A 20,073-nucleotide genomic window follows, 5' to 3' on the forward strand; every position below is an offset into this window, starting at 1 on the left:
AGTCCAATATGCACACAATAAATTAATATTTAAATGATCATTTTGTTAAAAGAAATAACAGTTACCTGTGATACACCCAACTTTTTACAAGCATCAAGAAAATTTTCTACATTTCTTCGACATTTTGCCATGCTCAGTTTAGGCTGTAAAGTAAGAGGAAATAGGCATTTATCAGGCATATTTATACAGAAATTTATCAGTATAAAAATTAAATTTATAGAGGTATATTATTTAAAGACAGTTTCAAGAAGCCCTATCTTCCTTTAGAGAACTAACAAACTCTAGACAAAACTTACCACTGCTGGTGATGGCACGTGAATACTAGCTACAGAGCGTGGCCTTATGTGATTGGCTAAATGGCAAAGAACAACCCCATCCATCAGTGCAGCTCCAATGTCATCAGGCAAAATTACTTTTAACCTGGACTCGAGATTCTATAAAGAAATGGGTATAAATCACAGATATCCTGTGTAAATATATATGCTACATATTTATATTACTAATCATTTATAATCCAAAATTTTAAAAAGCTTTGCAAATAAAATTCAGATATCTTGCTAATTTTCCAAGTTAAACCCATTTCTACAGAGCAAATCTGTAAGGTCAAACTCACTTACATTGCGAAGTTGTCGTATTTGCTCTCGTTCTTCCCGTAGATGTTCCATCTTTCTTCTCATTGTAAATCCTGGATCTGCAGCCCCATATTCCTGGCGAGTTGAGCGGCTAAAAGCTATAAAAACAGAAATTTCCTAGCTTATCACAAGGCTAATAGGAAGACTCATCCAGCGGTGAGAAAAGAGGCATGATAAAAAAGAATCAGTGCAAACTACATAAAACACTATTACTTATTAAAACATTCTAAATATTTTTATAGAATATAATTGAAATCTACTTATCTGCACAATTGAAAGCAACAGGGAAGACAAGTGTAACGATTTCTACCACCTATACACGTTCTTATTTAAACATATGCTATTAGAAACTTATGATCCAGGTTAAAAATTATTGAACATAAATCAGCCTTTATTATCTTTAAAGAAAAAGGAAATTATTCTTGAAGGTCAATACAGTTATTCAGGAATAAAAACTATAATTCAATACCTTGCCAAGTAACATGGATCCATTTTCTTTTGGGCTTGCCAAATGCGAAAAGATCCCTTTTTAAAACCACAATATAATGGAGTGCTATAATTTCAAACAGTGTTTGGTCTGCTGGCAGAGTGGTCATTCTAATAGCAGTCACAGTAGAGTAGAAATAAGACTGCAGTATATCTAAGGCAAAAAGCTGAGGTTTCAGGAGCTTGAAGGTAAAGAGGAAGAAAGAAATGGGGAATGGGAATTGGAAAGACAAATAAGGTTAAGAGAAAATTACTTTTAGGAGAGGGGAAAGAATCTATGTGTACTTAAAACTATGGAATCAATCCCACTTAAGCTGGAAAACTCTAGTTTCATATATAACCAGAAAATTTTATTTGCAGAATATATACTTACCTGATCTAGGCTTCAAGCCAAAAGGACCATGTGAAAAACCATCAGTTCTATCATATTCCTAAAAAAAAAAGAAAAGAAATAAAACCATTTTTCTTTCAAAATAACCAAGGTTCATTCATATCCATTCCAATTTTAGAAGTATTTGTTTCCATGATTAGTGGAGTACAGAAAGGCAAACGGCATTTCAATTCAAATTGATACATTTCACTTTTAAAAAGTCTACAAAAAAAAAAAAGTCTACAAATATTTGCTAATTGATCTGACTACATAAGCTTTTAAATACTTCTCTCTCATAGTATAAGGAAAAATAAAAATTAATGAATTATATAAAATAAATAGGTACTGGGGGCACCTGGGTGGCTCAGTCGGTTAGGTGTCTGCCGTCAGCTCGGACCATGATCCCAGGGTCCTGGGATGGAGCCCCACATCCGGCTCCCTGCTCAGCAGGGGAGCCTGCCTCTCGCTCTGCCCCTTCCCCCTGCTTGTGCACTCTCTCACTCTCTCTCACTCTCTTTCCCTCTTTCTCGCAAATAAAATCTTTAAAAAATAAATAAATAGGTGTTATTTTTTTGAATGAACAACCAGATCAAAGCCTCTACAAAGTGAAATAAGCTTCAGTGAAAAAATAAGTGAAATTAGCAACATTCACTCAGTATCTACTATGGACTTGACATTTAGTAGATAAATGAGGCAAACCTGCACATTCATACTAATAGGGGGTGACAGGTGATACTAACAGATGATAAATTATCATCTCTTCTATTTGAATACATTGTTCCAAAGTGCTTTCACACAGTGGTGTGCTGTGGAAAGAAATAGTGTATTTTAGGGGAGCCTGGGTGGCTCAGTCATTGAGCTTCTGCCTTCGGCTCAGGTCATGATGTCAAGGTCCTGGGATTGAGCCCCACATCGGGCTCCCTGCTCCACAGGAAGCCTGCTTCTCCCTCTCCCACTCCCCCTGCTTGTGTTCCTTCTCTCGCTGTCTCTATCAAATAAATAAATAAAATCTTTGAAAAAAATACGTATATTTTAAAAATCTGAGCTTGGAGTTAGAAAGCTTAGGCTAACTTTTGAGCAAACATTTAATTTCTCAGGGCTCCTGGGTGGCTCAGTCAGTTAGGCATCTGCCTTCAGCTCAGGTCATGATCAAGGTCTTGGGATCAAGCCCCACGATGGGCTCCCTGCTCAGTGCGGATCCTGCTTCTCTCCCTCTGCCCTCCTGCTCGTGCTCTCTCTGTCTACCTCAAATAAATAAATAAAATTAAAAAAAAAAAAACATTTAATTTCTCTGTGACTATTTCTTCATATTTAAGATGGGGTGTTTGTTGTGAAGATTAACTAAGATAACTGAAAGAAAGCACTTTGGAAATTTTTTTTTTAAGATTTTATTTATTTATTTGACAGAGAGACACAGTGAGAGGGGGAACACAAGTAGGGGGAGTGGGAGAAGGAGAAGCAGGCTTCCCGCAGAGCAGGGAGCCCGACGTGGGGCTCGATCCCAGGACCCTGGGATCATGACCTGAGCCAAAGGCAGACGCTTAACGACTGAGCCGCCCAGACGCCCCAGCACTTTGGAAATTGTAGTGATAAGAAATTTAGTAATTTCAGCTGTATCTTTTTTAATATTTGCAATAACTGTGAAGCAGCTAGAGTCTGGGCTTCAGTCACTTGTCTACTATTTATTGACTGGGGTCTTTGGGAAAGGTTACCAATCTCTTTAGCTATAGAATCATGAGGATAATACCCAGCTCATGGGACTACTTTAGGTTCAAGTGTATAGGCAAGCACTTTGTTAACAGTATAGTACTAGGAGTGCCTGGGTGGCTCAGTCAGTTAAGTGTCTGACTCTTGATTTCAGCTCATGAGTTGAGGACCTGCAGTGGATTCTACACTGGGCATGGAGCAGACTTAAAAAACAAACAGTATAGTACTATACTAGGGGTGCCTGGCTGGCTCAGTGGGTGGAGCATGTGACTCGATCTCAGGGTCTTGAGTTCAAGCCCTACGTTGTGCATGGAGCCTACTTGAATTTTTTTTTTTTTAATTTTAACAAAAAAATAGTATAGCACTATACTAATTGTTTTCACCATTTTCTTTCACAGATGAAATGGAAGTCATCAGAATTTTGTGGATTCTCTAAATCTTCTGTTGATTAACATGTTTTATACAGTTCAAGTTGAATATTAGTTGAGCCACCAAAACCCATGTTCATCACCCTATTCATCCACAAGCTCACAGTCTGTCTTCATTATTTTGGTTAAAGTGTTAGGAATTCCCCAAAATTTCACTTATCCAAATGTAAGCAAAATGTATTGTAAAAGCAATATAGGGGCACCTGGGTGGCTCAGTTGGTTAAGCATCTGCCTTCAGCTCGGGTCATGATCCCAGGGTCTTGGGATCGAGTCCCACATCAGGCTCCCTGCTCAGCGGGGAGCCTGCTTCCCCCTCTCCTGCTCCCCCTGCTTGTGCTCTATCTCTCTCTCTGTGACAAATAAATAATAATAAAATCTTAACAAAAAAAGCAATATAATTTATTTGAGAAAACTGGCACTAATAGTCTCTCCATGAGCACAGATCACAAAATCATAACGCAACTAGGGAACTAGTCACTGATATGCTTACATTTATTATAATTGAAAGTAAAAGAGAAGATTAACAAGAACATGTGATAAAGACTAATTTTAGGATATCCTAATTTAAATTACTTTCTAAAAGGATGCAAACCATTTTACTTGCCATATAAATAATTTAGAAACATGTTTATAAAACTAATATCCAAATCCATTTAAAAGTTTTATAATGCAACTCACCCAAAACAAAAGACAAATGATCCTGGCTTTTAAAAAAAAATTAACACCACCTATATAAAATGAAATACTATCTATGTAATTAGCCAAAGTTATATGATGAATATGGATGATCCAAACATTTAAAGAAATTTCTGAATTCACCAAGTGAATACATAATCATTTATTTACTAATGCCAACACACTTTTAGAATACTAAATAAGGTAATCTGAAGTAGAACAAGATACTGTTTCGAATTTTTTAAATTTATCTCTTTTTCTAAAGCAGTGGGTCTAACAAATTAGAAGAATCAATCATTCAAGCCACCAGAATATTTGGGTGAGATATCACAAATGCTAACTTTCATCCACCCTTTCTCCCCATGCTCCCCCTTAGGTCTAAGATGCCAGGAAATGTGTACCCTCCTGTCGATAGGAACAACCCACCACAGGGAAGTTTCTCGTGGAAAAAGGAAGTTTCTCTTGCATTGCTTTCAGACCTAATTGGTTACGAGAAAAACCAAAGGCCATTGCACAATGCTGGAGTATTACTTCTTTCAAATTTAAAATGGCAAAGCTATTCTTATCATTTATTTCAAAATATAGATGAATTATAAAACATAAGAATTTTACAAAATGAAGTCTTCTCTATGCTCTGTAGGCATTTTCCAATAAGTAATCCAGGTGATATTATTATTATGAATATTTGTACAAAAGATGGTGTTCTTAGAATTTTTTATAGGCTAAAAAAAAAAGAATTTTTTATAGGCTAGGTTTGTACAAATTAACCTGTGGATTTTTTTTTTTAAGATTTTATTTATTTATTTGAGAGAGAGAATGAGATAGAGAGAGAGAGCATGAGACGGGGGAGGGTCAGAGGGAGAAGCAGACTCCCTGCCGAGCAGGGAGCCCGATGCGGGACTCGATCCTGGGACTCCAGGATCATGACCTGAGCCGAAGGCAGTCGCTTAACCAACTGAGCCACCCAGGCGCCCCAACCTATGGATTTTTTTAAGTGGGTGAATAAATTATATTGTTTGAAAGAAAAAGAATGATGAGACTAGAGAGAAGAGACAAGGAAGTAACCTATGTAAACACATATAAAAACAGAACTGGTACCTCAGATGATACTGGAGATTGTGGTGACATATTAGCATTATCAATGTCTTGCTAAAATATAAAAATAAAAAGATGAAAGATGAAATTAAAATACAAATGATGATTTAGACATATAAAAGAAAAACTGAAAATTGTTTTGATCAAGTGCTAAAGGAAGAATCTGGAAAATACCATCAACCACCTTGCCACTCAAAGTGTGGTCTGTGAACTAACAGCATGGAGCTTGTGAGAAATGCAGAATCTCAGGCCACCCTAGATCTGCTGAACCAGACTCTATATTTCAATAAGATCCCCAGGTGACTGATTCATAAACACTGTAAGGTATCAAAAGCACTATCTATTCACATCAAATATTTCTATAAATCTATTTCCTTTAAATAACAAAAATGAAAAAATCTTCCCATATTTCTTAGAAGAGATCCATATTTAGGATTAATTACTGACAGGAAATGTCAACAAGACGCTACAATCTGAGAGAGGTACATTGAGGCATACAAAATTTCCATCACCCCAAGTAAGAACGTTTTATGTGGAAAATTATGTGTATCTAATATAGGCTTAAAAGTAATCACAAAGAACTTAACTGCATAAAATAATATTAAATGGTCCATGTTTTTTGAATGACTACTACCAACCAAATACAAAAACCTTCACATTTAACCTTGAATATGCATACCACAAAGGACATTTATTCATCATTCAACAAAAGATTATGGGCTTCCTACTATATGTCAGACACAGTGCTAGACAGTGGGAATATTAAAATTTAGTAAAATACCATCCACTCAAGGATCTCTCAGTCTATGGGGAAGAGAGATTCATTTGTACAGGTAATACAACCTTCTCATGGCATATTACGCATGGCATATGATGAGGCACAGGTAAGGGGCACTTGGGGTGGTAGAGAAAGGCAAATTTCCTGAGAAAGCAAAAAACTGAGTAGGTGTTTACCAGAAAGAGAAGGAAGGGAACAACATTCCAAGATGTCCGAAAGGACAAGGACAAAGGCAAAGAAGCAAAAATGAAAGAAAACCTTTGAGCAATCCATATTGCTGGAGAGTACAGTGAAAGAAAGAGAAAGCAGGACAGATCATGAGCTGAGGCTGATGTGCTAAGCAGAGGCCTGATCAGGAAGGACCAAGAATTTACCTTCTAAGTGACAGGGACACAGTGAAGCTTTCTAAGCAAGGGAACGACCTGAGCCCATTTTTGTGTTCTTTGGAGCAATCATTGTGGCTGCAGGGAGGAAAATGGACTGGGAAAAGGGAAAAGAGCAAGGATGCTATTGTGGTGGTACAGGCAAAAAATGCTAAGGGCCTGTGCCAGGGCAGAAAAAGCAGAAATGTAGGTGGGGACTGTATTCAAAATATTTCAGTATCAGAAAGAAAAAGTAGGTCTTTGGTAACTGATCAGATATTAAGGCAGGAAGGACCAAAGTGGATATGAAATACAAAGGGACAGGAACAACAGTCAAGCTGCACCTCTAGCTCAGGGTTCAGCAAACATTTTCTGTATGATTCCATTTCCTAAAATTAAAGTACTCAACATCAAATTAACTACCAATCCCTCCAATCAAAAATACACATTTAGAGTGATGACACAGTATCACTTAAAAATGCTAAGCTGCTGCATAATTTAAAATGGCGAGATAGAAAAATTTATAATAATGTGCAAACTGTAGCAATTTAATTTTAAATGTTAAAATAGGACACAAAATTTGTAGAAAAAGATTAATAAATTCCAAAAGAATCTCAACTGACGACGAGGTTGATTCAGGAAGACAAAAGATGAGAAAATGTAAAAGACAAATGTTAATAAAATTCTAAAACTGAACTATTAGAAATTCTGTTCAAAATAAAGGATATATGGAAATTACATAATTAAATTAGTAATTGCATGATGATACGCAGTTTTTATTACTGGAAAAAACCCATGCATTAAATCACTAACCAAGAAACTGACAGAGGTATTACCTTTTACTTTGAGCCAACTACATATGAAAAGTGAACATTTTAAATAATTGCTACTATTACCCTCTTTTCTCACCTCATCGTTTTCATTGCCACTTGAACTCTTCCTTGATGATTTATACTGAAAAATATTTAAAACATACACTTTATTTTTCTTTGAACATATGAGTTCTCTACCAGTAAATTATAAGTGAGGTTTATTCATATTTTGGTACTTTTATTAAATCATCTGATACTAACTTTAATTATATAACCAGTTTAAACGGTCCTACCACTTACTAATAGCTAACACATACAGTGATTTCATGTGCAAGGCATCATTCTATATACCTATTAACATTTCCTTCCTGAGCCAATCCACTTCCCATTCATTCAGGTTTTCTATCTGAAAGTTGTCTTAAGCTCTCCGTTTTTCTTAATCCACTATATCCAAAACATCATTGTCAATTCTTTCTGTATAGTCTCTCAGACTTACTTCTGAATTCTTACAACCACCAACTTATCCTAGGCCCCCATTACCTCACACCTAGTTGGTAATCTCACTATTCAAAAACGCCATCTATTGTTAAGAAACCTACTGATTTCAGGTAAGAAAAACCATTATGTTAGATATATATATTGACTATACAGTAACAGTAATAGTGATAATAGCTAATATTTATATAAGTGTTTACTATATACCAGGCACTGACGAATGTGTGTTACATATATCAACCCATTTAATCATCCTAACAATGTTAAAGTAAATACTATTATCTGTATTTTATACTGAGGCAGAAGGTCATATGCTTAAAATAAAAAATGCTAGTATGTGGAAAAGCGCTTGTTTTTAGAATCAAGAATTAAAGAAATACAGTGTGACAACCATTAGAGTTCTTATTTTAAAGTCCTCTAGGGTTCTTATTTCTAAATCCTCCTCACCACAAATAATCCTGCAAATTAGTGGCAGATTTAAACACTCCAAACACTACTTTTAACTCATGACTCCCCTACTGAAACACCTACTTTCAAATTATGTTCAAATTTCTTTACCTGGCATTCAAACTTCTATTTAATAGCCCCCTTTACTTATGCAGCTTTATATTCCTTAACTCTTAGAAAACTAGATAATCTACCTGATAGCTCAACCACAGATTGGGAGGCAAGCAGTATTAGGGATTACAAATACAGATCTAAATTCCTTCATTGTCTCTCCAGTGATTTATGACAACTATCACTAATCTACCAGGGTGCTCTTTCCAGCTGATCCCAGACATTGTCTCAATATGTTTGCAACCCAATGTTCCAGATAGCCAGTGAATGGAGTTGGCCTGTGTGAAAAAACCTACTTGCCACCCCTAGGCATGATGCTTGCTGACAGTATGTATTCTTGGTTCTACTCTACTTCAACAAAAGAGTGACATTTGCACAGCAGACCCTAGGACCTGAAGATGGCATCAGTCATAACAGTAAAGGAGAAAAACTCATGGACATCAAAACAGAGGAGCTGCCAAGTTGAATACTGTTGCAGGATCTCACCCCTAAAGGCACGGTTGGATTGTTTCAAAGAGGTTACTACCAGTATCACAAGTATGTCAATGTGAAGAAAGGAAACATCATTGGGGTTTCTATGTTGCTGGCATCTTACATGCTTTTCAACTATTACCTTTCATTCAAGGAACTCAAACATAAACAGCTACACATGTATCACTGAAGAGGGCTCACTGTGGAGAGCGCAGTCTGCATTCCTGACCATGACCTTCTTTGTCAGGCATCCCTGATATTTGCTGAATACTTTCCTATTTTAACTGAGAATTAATACCTGATAAAAGATGACTGGTACAAAAACAAAAACCAAAACAAAAGAATGACATTGGAGTGAATAATAAGCTAATATTTATTAAATGTATACTTTGTGGCAAGTGCTATTCTCATAACCACTTTACATTATCAAGTAATTCAGTAGTTATAAGAATCCTGTAAAAGAAGACACTATTAGAGTCATTTGAGGATAGAAAAAAAATTAAGCTCAGCAAGGTTACGTGATTTGTCAAAGTCACACAGTTAGTCAATATCCAAGTTAAAAACTGGAACCAAAGTGGTTTGATCCTAGAAGCCAAGGCTCTTAACCACTATGCTATACTACCATCTCTAAATCCTGAATGATTAGTATAAGTTTGCCAGGAATAAAAACGGCTAGTGGGCATTCTCAGAAGAAGGAAAGCACAAAGGAATTAAAAAGCTCAGCCTAGGGCGCCTGGGTGGCTCAGTTGGTTAAGCGACTGCCTTCGGCTCAGGTCATGATCCCAGGGTCCTGGGATCGAGTCCCACATCGGGCTCCCGGCTCAGCGGGGAGCCTGCTTCTCCCTCTGACCCTCTCCTCTCTCATGCTGTTTCTCTCTCGCTCGCTCTCTAATAAATAAATAAATAAAATCTTTAAAAAAAAATAAAAATAAAAAGCTCAGCCTATGCAGAAAACAAAGAGTAGCAGTATGGCGGGGTGCCTGGGTGGCACAGTCGGTTAAGCGTCCAACTCCTGGTTTCAGCTAGGGTCATGATCTTAAGGTTGTGAGATCGAGGCCCCCATTGGGCTCTACACTCAGCGGGAAGTCTGCTTGAGATTTCTCTCTCCCTCTCCCTCTGCCCCTCCCCACCCATGCTCTCTCTCTCTCTCAATCTCTCTAAAAATAAATAAATAAATCTTTAAAAAATAATAGCCATATGGCTAGAGAGGAGAGTGAATTGTGGCAGGTAATAAAACTCCGAGAAGTAGGTGAGCATGGCGTCTTAAGTTTTTTAAAAGCCCAAACTTTGTGTTACTGATAATAGCCAAGAAACAAATTTAAGCCAGGGATTTCTCTAAGGACTGTGAAACTCCAGAAAGGGAGGCAAATTAACAAGTTATTACAATTGCCTAGACAAGAAAGAATGAGGGTTCCAACAAAAGCAAGGGCAGTAGAGATGGAGAAGAAATGATGAATTGGAGAAAGGACATATAATTAACATCCTGGTGATCAATTAGGTGAGAGGAATGAGAGAGGGAAAGATCCAGGAGGACTGATGTACAGAGCACAGACAACCAGAGAGACACTGCTACTATTAACTCGAATAAAGAAGAGAGAGGAGGAGCAAGTTCCATGGGGGATAAGGGCAGGAGGGAGAGACATACCAAACTTGAAATACATGTAGGGCATCCAGACAATTAGAAACAGGTCTGAAGACCAGGAAAAAAGCTATGGGATGTAAATTTAGACCCGCCAGAATATGAGACATCTGGAGTCATAAAAGCTTCAGAGAGAGTTTTTAGGGTAATGAAAAGAGGATGAGCCCCTAAGAGCAAGCAGAAGCAAAGTCAGAAGAGAAGTGAAAGAAGAACATCCAAAAGAAAACAGAAGAACCAAGGAAGAAAAATGAGATAGAAACCAGGACAGGAGTTTCATGAAGACCAATGTGGTGGCCATAGCTGTCAAATTCTTAGGTACATATTCTCTAGGTAAAGAGCTATTTCAATGGAGAAATGAAAGTAGAAGCCAGACTGTGGTGGGTTAAGGAGTGATCAGAAACTGGACATATAGAAATGGTAAGTCTGGCCCTAAAAGAAAAGAGACAAACAAGGCAACAGCTGCAAGGGGACTTGGGGAAAAGTGCAGAGGTCTGAGCCTATGTATCAGATGGCAAGTAAAGAGATGGAAAGGATGTAGAAGAGTGAGTGAATAACTGATAAAGGAAAGAAAGAGTGTAATGAGGCCAAGAACATAGATAATGAGACTTGTATTACTATTACTCAACTACACTTCTAATTAAAAATATTCATTACATATGAAAACTTAGAAAGGTACTCCTTAGTTTGCATTACTGCACAGACTTAAAGGTCCTAACACCCAAAACCTAGTATGTGCACAGGTTTGAGAATGTTCTATAAGTCCAACTTTTATTGAATCAATTCAGCTTTCCTCAATTAGTATGAGTCTGAATAACTGAAGTTTATTATATCTAAATTCAAATAATATAGTAAAGACCAATTTACAAACCAGAGAAACAAAAAAGGTGTTGAGAACTGAGAACAAAACAAATCAGGTTATTTCACAAACCCAGTTGGCTTCCTTAATCCGGTATAAAATTAATCATGATCAGAGAAAATATATAAAAATATTTTCCTTGGCATCAGCCTTTAAATGAAGATATACTGTATTTATGAAATCAGATATGTATTTTAAGGGTCATTATAATGTTTTATCATAACACTAATAAGATACACTTGAAGACATATATGGCATTTCAATAAATCAATCCTTAAAACTAATACTGTATAGTTATTCTAATGCTTTTTAACTTTCTTGTTTAGAAATCAATCAAGTGTATTTAGAAAGCCATGTATTATTATTTTTAGAAGAAATTAAAGCTACTAATTTATATTAAACATAATTTATCAAAAAATTAGATGTTCATATTTTGTTGTGTATCTTATTAAAAGCATTAATACCTTTCTGTAAAATACATTTGCCTTTCTGTAAAAGATTTTTAATAAAGTAATGTATTTCCTGAGATACCTCTGCTTTGAAAAATGCAGTGACTTTATTTTGGCCATGAGGACATTGTTTTATTTAGTAGAGTAGTAATCTATACAAGAGTGGTCTGGGAGTCTAGAAGAGTTAGTGTAACTCTCCTCCAGTGATTTACTTACTCATATAATCTGACCCAATTTATCTTCTTGCTCACATAATCTGGCTAATATGTTGATACCTTTTTTACTTAGTTTCAGAGGCTTACCTGGAAAACATTACTATCCAAAATCAGTCTTGGCAACTGAGAAATAATAAATGAAGAGATCCACATACACAGACATACACACAAACACTTTCAATAAATATACTGAATAACAACAATGCCATTAATAATTTACCATGGAACACAAAGAAATCTTGTGGCTCAGTCATTTACATGTGTTAGGATAAAGTTGCACGAAATCTCCGTATGTTTCTTAACACCACAAAGCTAACGGGGCTATCACTGAGTGAGCTTGGTGATATTTGGATATAAATCTCTAAAGCAGTATATTTTTCCATGTTTAATCAACTATAAATCCAGAGTAAGTTCAGTAATATATCCTATGAATAAAACCTTTTGATTCTTGGGAGATGGGTGGTTAAGTAAGAGAAATTTTATTTTGAAATAAAGACACTTCATAGGTATCAATGACGTCTTAAGCAAGAAAATACTGGCGATTCTGAATAATGGTTTTAACTTAGAAGTAGTATCTCAGGTTTATATCTTTTTTTACATCTTAGGAAAAAAAACTGTTGACATCCAATTTTTTTCAGTGTCCTAACACTGACATCTTCTGACTATTGAGGAGAACTACACATCTCCTTAAACTATTTCCCAATGACTAAAGCTTAATTTTGCACCCACTTTATTAAAAGCATGGAAGAAATTAACAATTGTTGAATGATGATAACGTAATGGACATTTCAAAGATTACCTCAATTGATCTCTTAGCGGCTTATAAAATAGAAATATTATAGGACGTATGTTTAAGCCTTAAAAAATAAAATATTTAACAAATGACGCTACTAAATCAAAGAACTATTTTTTTAAAGGCTCACTGAGGCTTCTATTAAGACTTTATTGAGAAGTTCACTTGGGTTACTGTATTTTTATAAACAATAAAACTATCGATTTGAAAGTTTTCATTTGATATTAGGCTATCCGCAGTAGATAAACAGGCAGTTTAGCATAGGCTCTGGGTTCAAATCTTGGCTCAGCTGCTTATTAGCTAAGTGACATAAAGCATATTACTTAGCCTCTCTGTGCCTTAATTTCCCCATCTATAAAATAGGAATGATAATTGTACTTACTTCATAGGGTTATTATGAATATTAAATGAGTTGATATTTGTACTTAGAACAGTACCTGGCACTTAGTAAGTGCTATGCAAGTGTTTTGATAAACTGTCAGAATTTAGATGCTTTTACTTTACTAGTAGATCAAATAAATATCAAAATCTCTTCCATTAGTCAGAAAAACTAAAATTTCCCCACACCATCACTCATTCATCAGGTTTTATCTACTAACAAATTTTATTGAGGGCCTTTGTTCAAGGTCCTATAAACTGAAAGAGGAGATTCTGAAATAAATGTCAGAATGTCAATATAACTGCAAATCTGTAAAGACTTGGGATAAACAGACTTTCACCGTTACTGACCAGGGTTCTGTTTAGAAATGTCCTTGTTATTTTTCCCTTTTATTTCTTCATTATCTCTCATATTGACCAGGTAACATGAAGCTCAATAAAAGGATTCAGTAATTACTTGTAGGAGGATGAAACTTATCACAGACTTGCTATGACACATAACATTCTTGTTTTGGTCGTATGATACTACTTCCAAATATGTTATATTCCCATATAAGGAAACAGATCAATGTGTACAGATAACCACTTCACTCAAACAGAGAAAACCATGAAATATAATCTTATCCGTTAGTGATATAAACATCAAACTACCTATAATTTAGCACAGAACCATGTATTTACATAAAATTATTATTATTAGATAAAAATTAGGCTTTGGGAAACAGAAAGGTGCACAAAAACAACAGAATTGGGTATTCATGGGGTAGGAAGCTTGTCTGCACTGTTCATCTGTGTCAGGAATTCCAATAATGGATTCTGACTAGTACTGAAGATTATGCTAATTCCACTGGTGTCTATAAACATAGCAGACTTTAAACACAAATGAATAATATTACAATATTTACAAAGGTATACACAGTAAAATTTCATTAAAAACCTGTTAACTAGAAATTTGAGATAATTCAAATAGTCTTAAGTTTTTAACTAAGATAAAAGATCATCTTAAGAAATCCAAGGGTGCAAGAAGAAAAAATGGGGGAGAAACACTTGTAAGTATTTTTAGAGCCATGTAAATAGCATTTATTTAGACAGAAACAGTTAAATGCTAATTGCAAATATATGCGAACTATATAGTGAAAGAAATCTACTGAAAGACCTTTTCTAGGCAATTCTTTTAAAACATAACTACATATTGCTACAACTAGCAGTATAGCAAACATTCATCTTTCATGTCAAGTATCTGGTAAATCACAATTCACATTGATCTACAATGTCATTCTTAATTATCCTAAATTACTGAAATTTTATATATTTAACTAGATCATATTATCTATACCCATGCATGTGGGAAACCAAGATAAAATAACACATTTACTATACGTAACTAGTTATAGTCTACGTAATTAATACAAAACTTATAAAATCAAAACTAATAATTACAAAGTAAATTTTGCAATTTAATAAAGTACCTTGAAATATTCTTTTCTAATCTGTTTGCTCCGCCTCCTTTCTTCACTCTGCCAGATTATAGGTTGAGATTCTGGCCACTGCTGTTCATCTATTTGATCCTTCTGATTTTCTAAGGGCTGTAACAATGAGACAATTTCTTTTAACTAAATAAATGAGAACAAAATATTAGATATAACAGAAATTCATTTTCCTCTTACCTGCCATGTGAGGGGTGATAACGGAGAATTAACTTCATCTGCTGAGACACTACAAAATTAAAGATGCCTTAATATGTTAAAAAATTTAGAATTACCCTTAGGAATTTATTTTGAACAATATAAAGTTGTCTCTTTATTTTTTAACCAGAAATCTAAAGAATTTACCCATGTCTATGGTTTGAACTAATAACATAAAACTTAAAGTCGACAAAATCATATTTAAGTTCCCAATCACTTCTATTCCTTTAAAAAAACATCAAAATGAGTTTATTTAATATCATCCTATGCAAAGGACTACTTTAAGGACTTTTTAGAGGCCAAAAGAAATGTAATACCTAGACATACAGTGAAAAAACAGAATGTTTATTACATTAAATCATTACAAAAAACTAATAATTTTATACAAATTTATTTTGTTTAAATGCCAAAGAGATTAGGGGAGTAATTCTTTGACTATTGAATTACAAATTATGAACCTCTAACCCTTCATTCTGACACACAGGGGCTATGGTAGAAATTCTTTTCATCTATTTTTGTCAGGAAAGTAGACCGCACATGTTGTCATTAGGTAAGAAGTTCCTTTGGAAAAAATACACAGACAAAATGCCCACTAGAACTGTTATTATTCAACACTGTTGTAGAACTTCTCTATTATACAGTAAGAAAAGAACATTTAAAAATTAGAGAGAAAGAAATTTTCAAAATTTATGGAAGACATGATTATCCAAGGGGGAAAAATCTATTATTATTAAAAGAAGGTTACCAGTTATAAAAAAAATATACAAAACTTAATAGCTTTCTCATGTATCAATTATAATAAGCTATAAAATATATTGGAAAAAAATTCATTCATAAAAGGAAGGAAAAGCAAAAATACTAGGAACAAACTTAACTTAGACATGCATAAAACCTACATAAAAAAAACTACCCATGTTGGGGCACCTGAGTGGCATGATCAGTTAAGCATCCGACACTTGATTTCGGCTCCGGTAATGATCTTGGGGGTGTGAGATGGAGCCTGCTTGGGATTCTCTCTCTCCCTCTGCCCCCAACCCTGTTCCCCGTTCCCGTTCATGCTCTCCCTCAAAAAAAAAAAAAAAACCCTACCAATGTCTAGTAAGGAAACTGAATAACTGGAAAATTCTTAGAAAGACTAAATATTATAGGTATAACTTCTTCAAATTAATTGACAGCTCAAGTAAACTATAATAAAAAAACAAAGTATTTTGGGGTTTATATTAAATATTTGATAAAAGAATTTCGAAGTTAATTTGGAAGACTGAATGATAAAGAAGAGAAAAGTTACATAATTGCATATATTCTATTAAATTAAAGTAATTAAATACTACTAGATCCAGAATTTATAGATTTTCCAGTGGGAGACAAGTACAGGACCACACATGTAACAACTTATGATTTAAGAAATGAAATTCACAATAGTCGTAGAAATGATAGGTTATGTAGCAAATAGTGTTGAAACAACTGATTAACCAATTATAAAACAAACACAGAAAGAAAGAAAGAAAAACAGAGGGTGAGGAGAACAGGGAGTGAGAAAAAGAAGGAGAGAGGGTGCAAGAGAGGAAGAAAAAAACTAAATACTTTACCTCATATCAAATACCAAAATTAATGACTAAAAGATTTAAATATTAATAAAGATGAAATCACATAAGTATATGAAAAATATGGGCAGTAATTTTTTAAATGTTGGGGCAGAGGGGGTATATGGAAGAAACAATTAAACTAAATATTGACAAAACACAAAAAAATGTAAGAATTAGACTTTCCATCTGGCCAAGATAGAATAACAGTGATCAGATTTATACCGTGATGGAAAACACTAAAAGAACAGACAAAATATATAAAATTCTGCTTTCCAAGACACTGAGTATCAGGCAAGAAAAAAAAAAAAGACATTTTATCCCTTACAGATGGGTAACAAACAAGGGAAACCCCATAACTGCATCAGGTTGCTGCAGGAAAAGAGTTTCTAGGCTTCTAGCCCAGAGAGGAAGAACCAGAGTAAGGCCCATGGGGCTCCCTGAACTGAGGAGACAGAGCTGGGAGCCAGGGTGAAAAAGATGGATGGAATTAACAGGACAAAGTAATAGAGAAAAAAGCAATGCACAGAGAAAGAACTTAAAAGTTCTACAGAAGCATTCTTAAAATTTTAACAGAGTACTGAGCCCTGATCATATGTATGAGAAAACTACACTAGGCAAAAGAATGAACAACCAGAAAGATTAGATAGAATAATTCTCCAACTCTGAGAGGACTGAGTAAATAATACCAGTTCCCACCAGCCAGACTGGAAAAGCATATAGTTCACGGGGCATCAGCTATAGTACTAAGAAAAGTCTTGCTCCAGTAGGGGGCCAAATCTGGTCCTAGACTAAATGCCACACTGATTCCACATAGTAAGTCATAAAACCAAATCCCACAAATATCAAATTGTCGCCAAGTAATTTAACCACGTCCTAGAACAAAGTTCAAGAATATTTATAATACTGTAAAATCCAGCACCCAAGAAGGTAAAGCTCACAATGTCCAGCATTCAATCAAAAACTGAATCAGGTAATGTTCAGAAGCTAGAGGAAAAGACTAAACATGTTAAGTACAGACACAAAAGACATAAAATAAATAAAAATCAAAGTTCAAGAGATGAAAAGTACAACACCTGAAATTAAAAAAAAAAACTGGATGGGATTAAATGTAGATTGGACATTTAATAGAGGGGAGCCTGGCTGACTCAGCTGGTACAGCATGAGACTCTTGATCTCGGGGTTTTAAATTTGAGCCCCATGTTGGGATGGAGGTTACTTAAAAATAAAATCTTAAAAAAAAAAAAAAAAAAGAAATGATTAGTGAAAGTAAAGACTTAGTAAAAGAACTATCAAAAATCAAACACAGGGGGCGCCTGGGTGGCTCAGTCAGTTAAGTGTCTGCCTTCAGCTCAGGTCATGATCCTGGGGTCCTGCTTCTCTCTCTCCTGCTCCCCCTGCTTGTGCTCTCTCTCTCAAATAAATAAAATCTTTAAAAATTTAAAAAGAAAAATCAAACACAGAAAGAAAAATATTGAAGAGGACTGAACAGAAACTCAGTGATTGGTGGGAAACTTCAAGTAGCCTAATATAAATATAATTGGGGTTCCAGAAGAATAGGTCAGGGGACAGAAATTATATCTGGGCCCCAAAGAAGAAATAAGGGCCCCAAATTTTCAAATTTCCTGAAAACAATAAACCCACAAATTTGAGAAGCTCAAAGAACTCCAAGCAAAAGAAAAATGAAGAAAACTACACTAAGATACATCATAATCAAATTACTTAAAAACAAATGATAAAAAGAAAACGTAAACAGCAGCCAGAGAAAAACGAAACATTAGGTTCTATGAAACAAACACTCACAACAGAATTTTCATAAGAAACAACACAATCCAGAGGACAGTGGAGAAAATTCTTTAAAGTACTGAAAGACAGGTGCCCGGAGGGCTCAGATGGTTAAGCATCTGCCTTCGGCTCAGGTCATAATCTCCAGGTCCTGGGAGAGAGCCCCACATCGGGCTCCTGGCTCAGCAGGGAGCCTGCTTCTCTCTCTCCCTCTCCCCCTGGCTCATGCGCTCTCTCTCTGTATCTCTGTGTCTCAAATGAAAAAACAAAATCTTTTTAAAAAATGTACAATAGGTACATAATAAATTCCAATGTTGATTTCAAGGAACAGTTTCTCCCACATTCAAAAAAAAAATAAAGTACTGAAAGAAAACAAAAATGTCAACCTAGAATTTTGTATCAGCAAAGATAGCTTTCAAAAATGAAGGTGAAACAAAGACTTTCTCATACAGAAGCTGAAAGGATTCAACACCAGCAGACCAGTAATAAAAGTAGTGTTAAAGTTTCTCCTTCAGGTAAAAAGAAAATTATACATGGAAATACAGAGCTACACAAAGGAATACAGAGCTACTAGAAAGAGATGGTAACTAAGGGAGGAAGGATAAAAGACATTATTCTGATTATTTAAATCTCTTTAAAGAAATAATTGAGGGGTGCCTGGGTGGCTCAGTCGTTAAGCGTCTGCCTTCGGCTCAGGTCATGATCCCAGGATCCTGGGATCAAGCCCCGCATCAGGCTCCCTGCTCTGCAGGAAACCTGCTTCTCCCTCTTCTACTCCCCCTGCTTGTGTTCCCTCTCTCGCTGTGTCTCTCTCTGTCAAATAAATAAATAAAATCTACAAAAAAAAAAAAGAGAAAAGAAATAATTGACTCTTTAAAGCAAAAATAATAACAATGTTTTATGGGGTTTATAACATATATATAAGTAAAATGTACAGCAACAACACCACAGAGGCCAAAAGGGAAGAAAGAGAAGTATACTGTTGTAAAGTTATGCAATATATGAAATGGCATAATAGCACTTGAAGGTAGACTGCGATAAGTTAAACACTATACTTTATTTTTTTAATTTTATTTATTTATTATTTGTCAGAGAAAGAGAGCGAGCACACAAACAGGGGGAGCGGCGGGCAGAGAGAGAAGCAGGCTCCCCACTGAGCAAGGAGCCCGATGCAGGACTTGATCCCAGGACCCTGGGATCATGACCTGAGCCAAAGGCAGACGCTTAACTGACTGAGCCACTCAGGTGTCCCAGTTAAACACTATACTTTAAACCCTAAAATAATCTCTAATGTACAATAACAAAAAATTATAGCTAATAAGCCCATGAAGGAGATAAATAGGAACTTTAAAATAAAATTAAAAAGAGGAAAGATGTCTATAAAGGATAAAACAAAAACACATTAGAAGATGGTAGATTTAGGGCGCCTGGGTGGCTCAGTTGGTTAAGCGACTGCCTTCGGCTCAGGTCATGATCCTGAAGTCCCAAGATCGAGTCCCATGTCGGGCTCCCTGCTCGGCGGGGAGTCTGCTTCTCCCTCTCCCGCTCCCCCCTCTTGTGCTCTTTCTCTCTCTCACTCTCGCTCTCAAATAAATAAATAAAATCTTTAAAAAAAAAAAAAAAGAAGATGGTAGATTTAAATACAGTAATATCAATAATTCCATTAAATATAAACAATATTAACATTGCCATTAAAAGATGGTCAGATTAAATAAAAAAAGGAAGATGCTAACCATATGCTAAATACAAGAAACCCACTCTCTCCACAAAAACACAAATTGCTTAAAAATAAAAGGATGGAGAAACATGTATCTATCATGT

At 35.4% G+C, this 20,073-nt stretch overlaps 1 protein-coding gene and 1 non-coding gene across 4 annotated transcripts in view; both read right to left on the reverse strand.

The window, feature by feature from the left end:
- Positions 1–20,073, reverse strand: part of LRCH2 (leucine rich repeats and calponin homology domain containing 2) — a 100,581-nt gene that overhangs the window by 17,499 nt on the left and 63,009 nt on the right. For 2 of the 3 annotated variants that reach the window (XM_035007436.1, XM_035007427.1), the window contains exons 13-20: positions 14,867–14,915; positions 14,669–14,785; positions 7,443–7,487; positions 5,397–5,447; positions 1,492–1,549; positions 618–730; positions 297–434; positions 66–143 (exon numbers count right to left, since the gene is read on the reverse strand). In XM_035007436.1, coding sequence (XP_034863327.1) covers positions 66–143; positions 297–434; positions 618–730; positions 1,492–1,549; positions 5,397–5,447; positions 7,443–7,487; positions 14,669–14,785; positions 14,867–14,915 — 649 coding nt within the window. The remainder of the gene's footprint in view (positions 1–65; positions 144–296; positions 435–617; positions 731–1,491; positions 1,550–5,396; positions 5,448–7,442; positions 7,488–14,668; positions 14,786–14,866; positions 14,916–20,073) is intronic. The other variant, XM_035007446.1, reaches the window with a different exon arrangement.
- LOC118013829 lies at positions 4,692–4,820 on the reverse strand. Its single transcript, XR_004680122.1, has one exon. It is a non-coding gene; the product is annotated as a small nucleolar RNA SNORA35 (small nucleolar RNA).

The sequence above is a fragment of the Mirounga leonina genome, unplaced genomic scaffold, assembly GCF_011800145.1.
Source record: "Mirounga leonina isolate KUSES-001 unplaced genomic scaffold, KU_Mleo_1.0 Mir_101664, whole genome shotgun sequence".
In the NCBI taxonomy this organism is placed as follows: Eukaryota; Metazoa; Chordata; class Mammalia; order Carnivora; family Phocidae; genus Mirounga; species Mirounga leonina.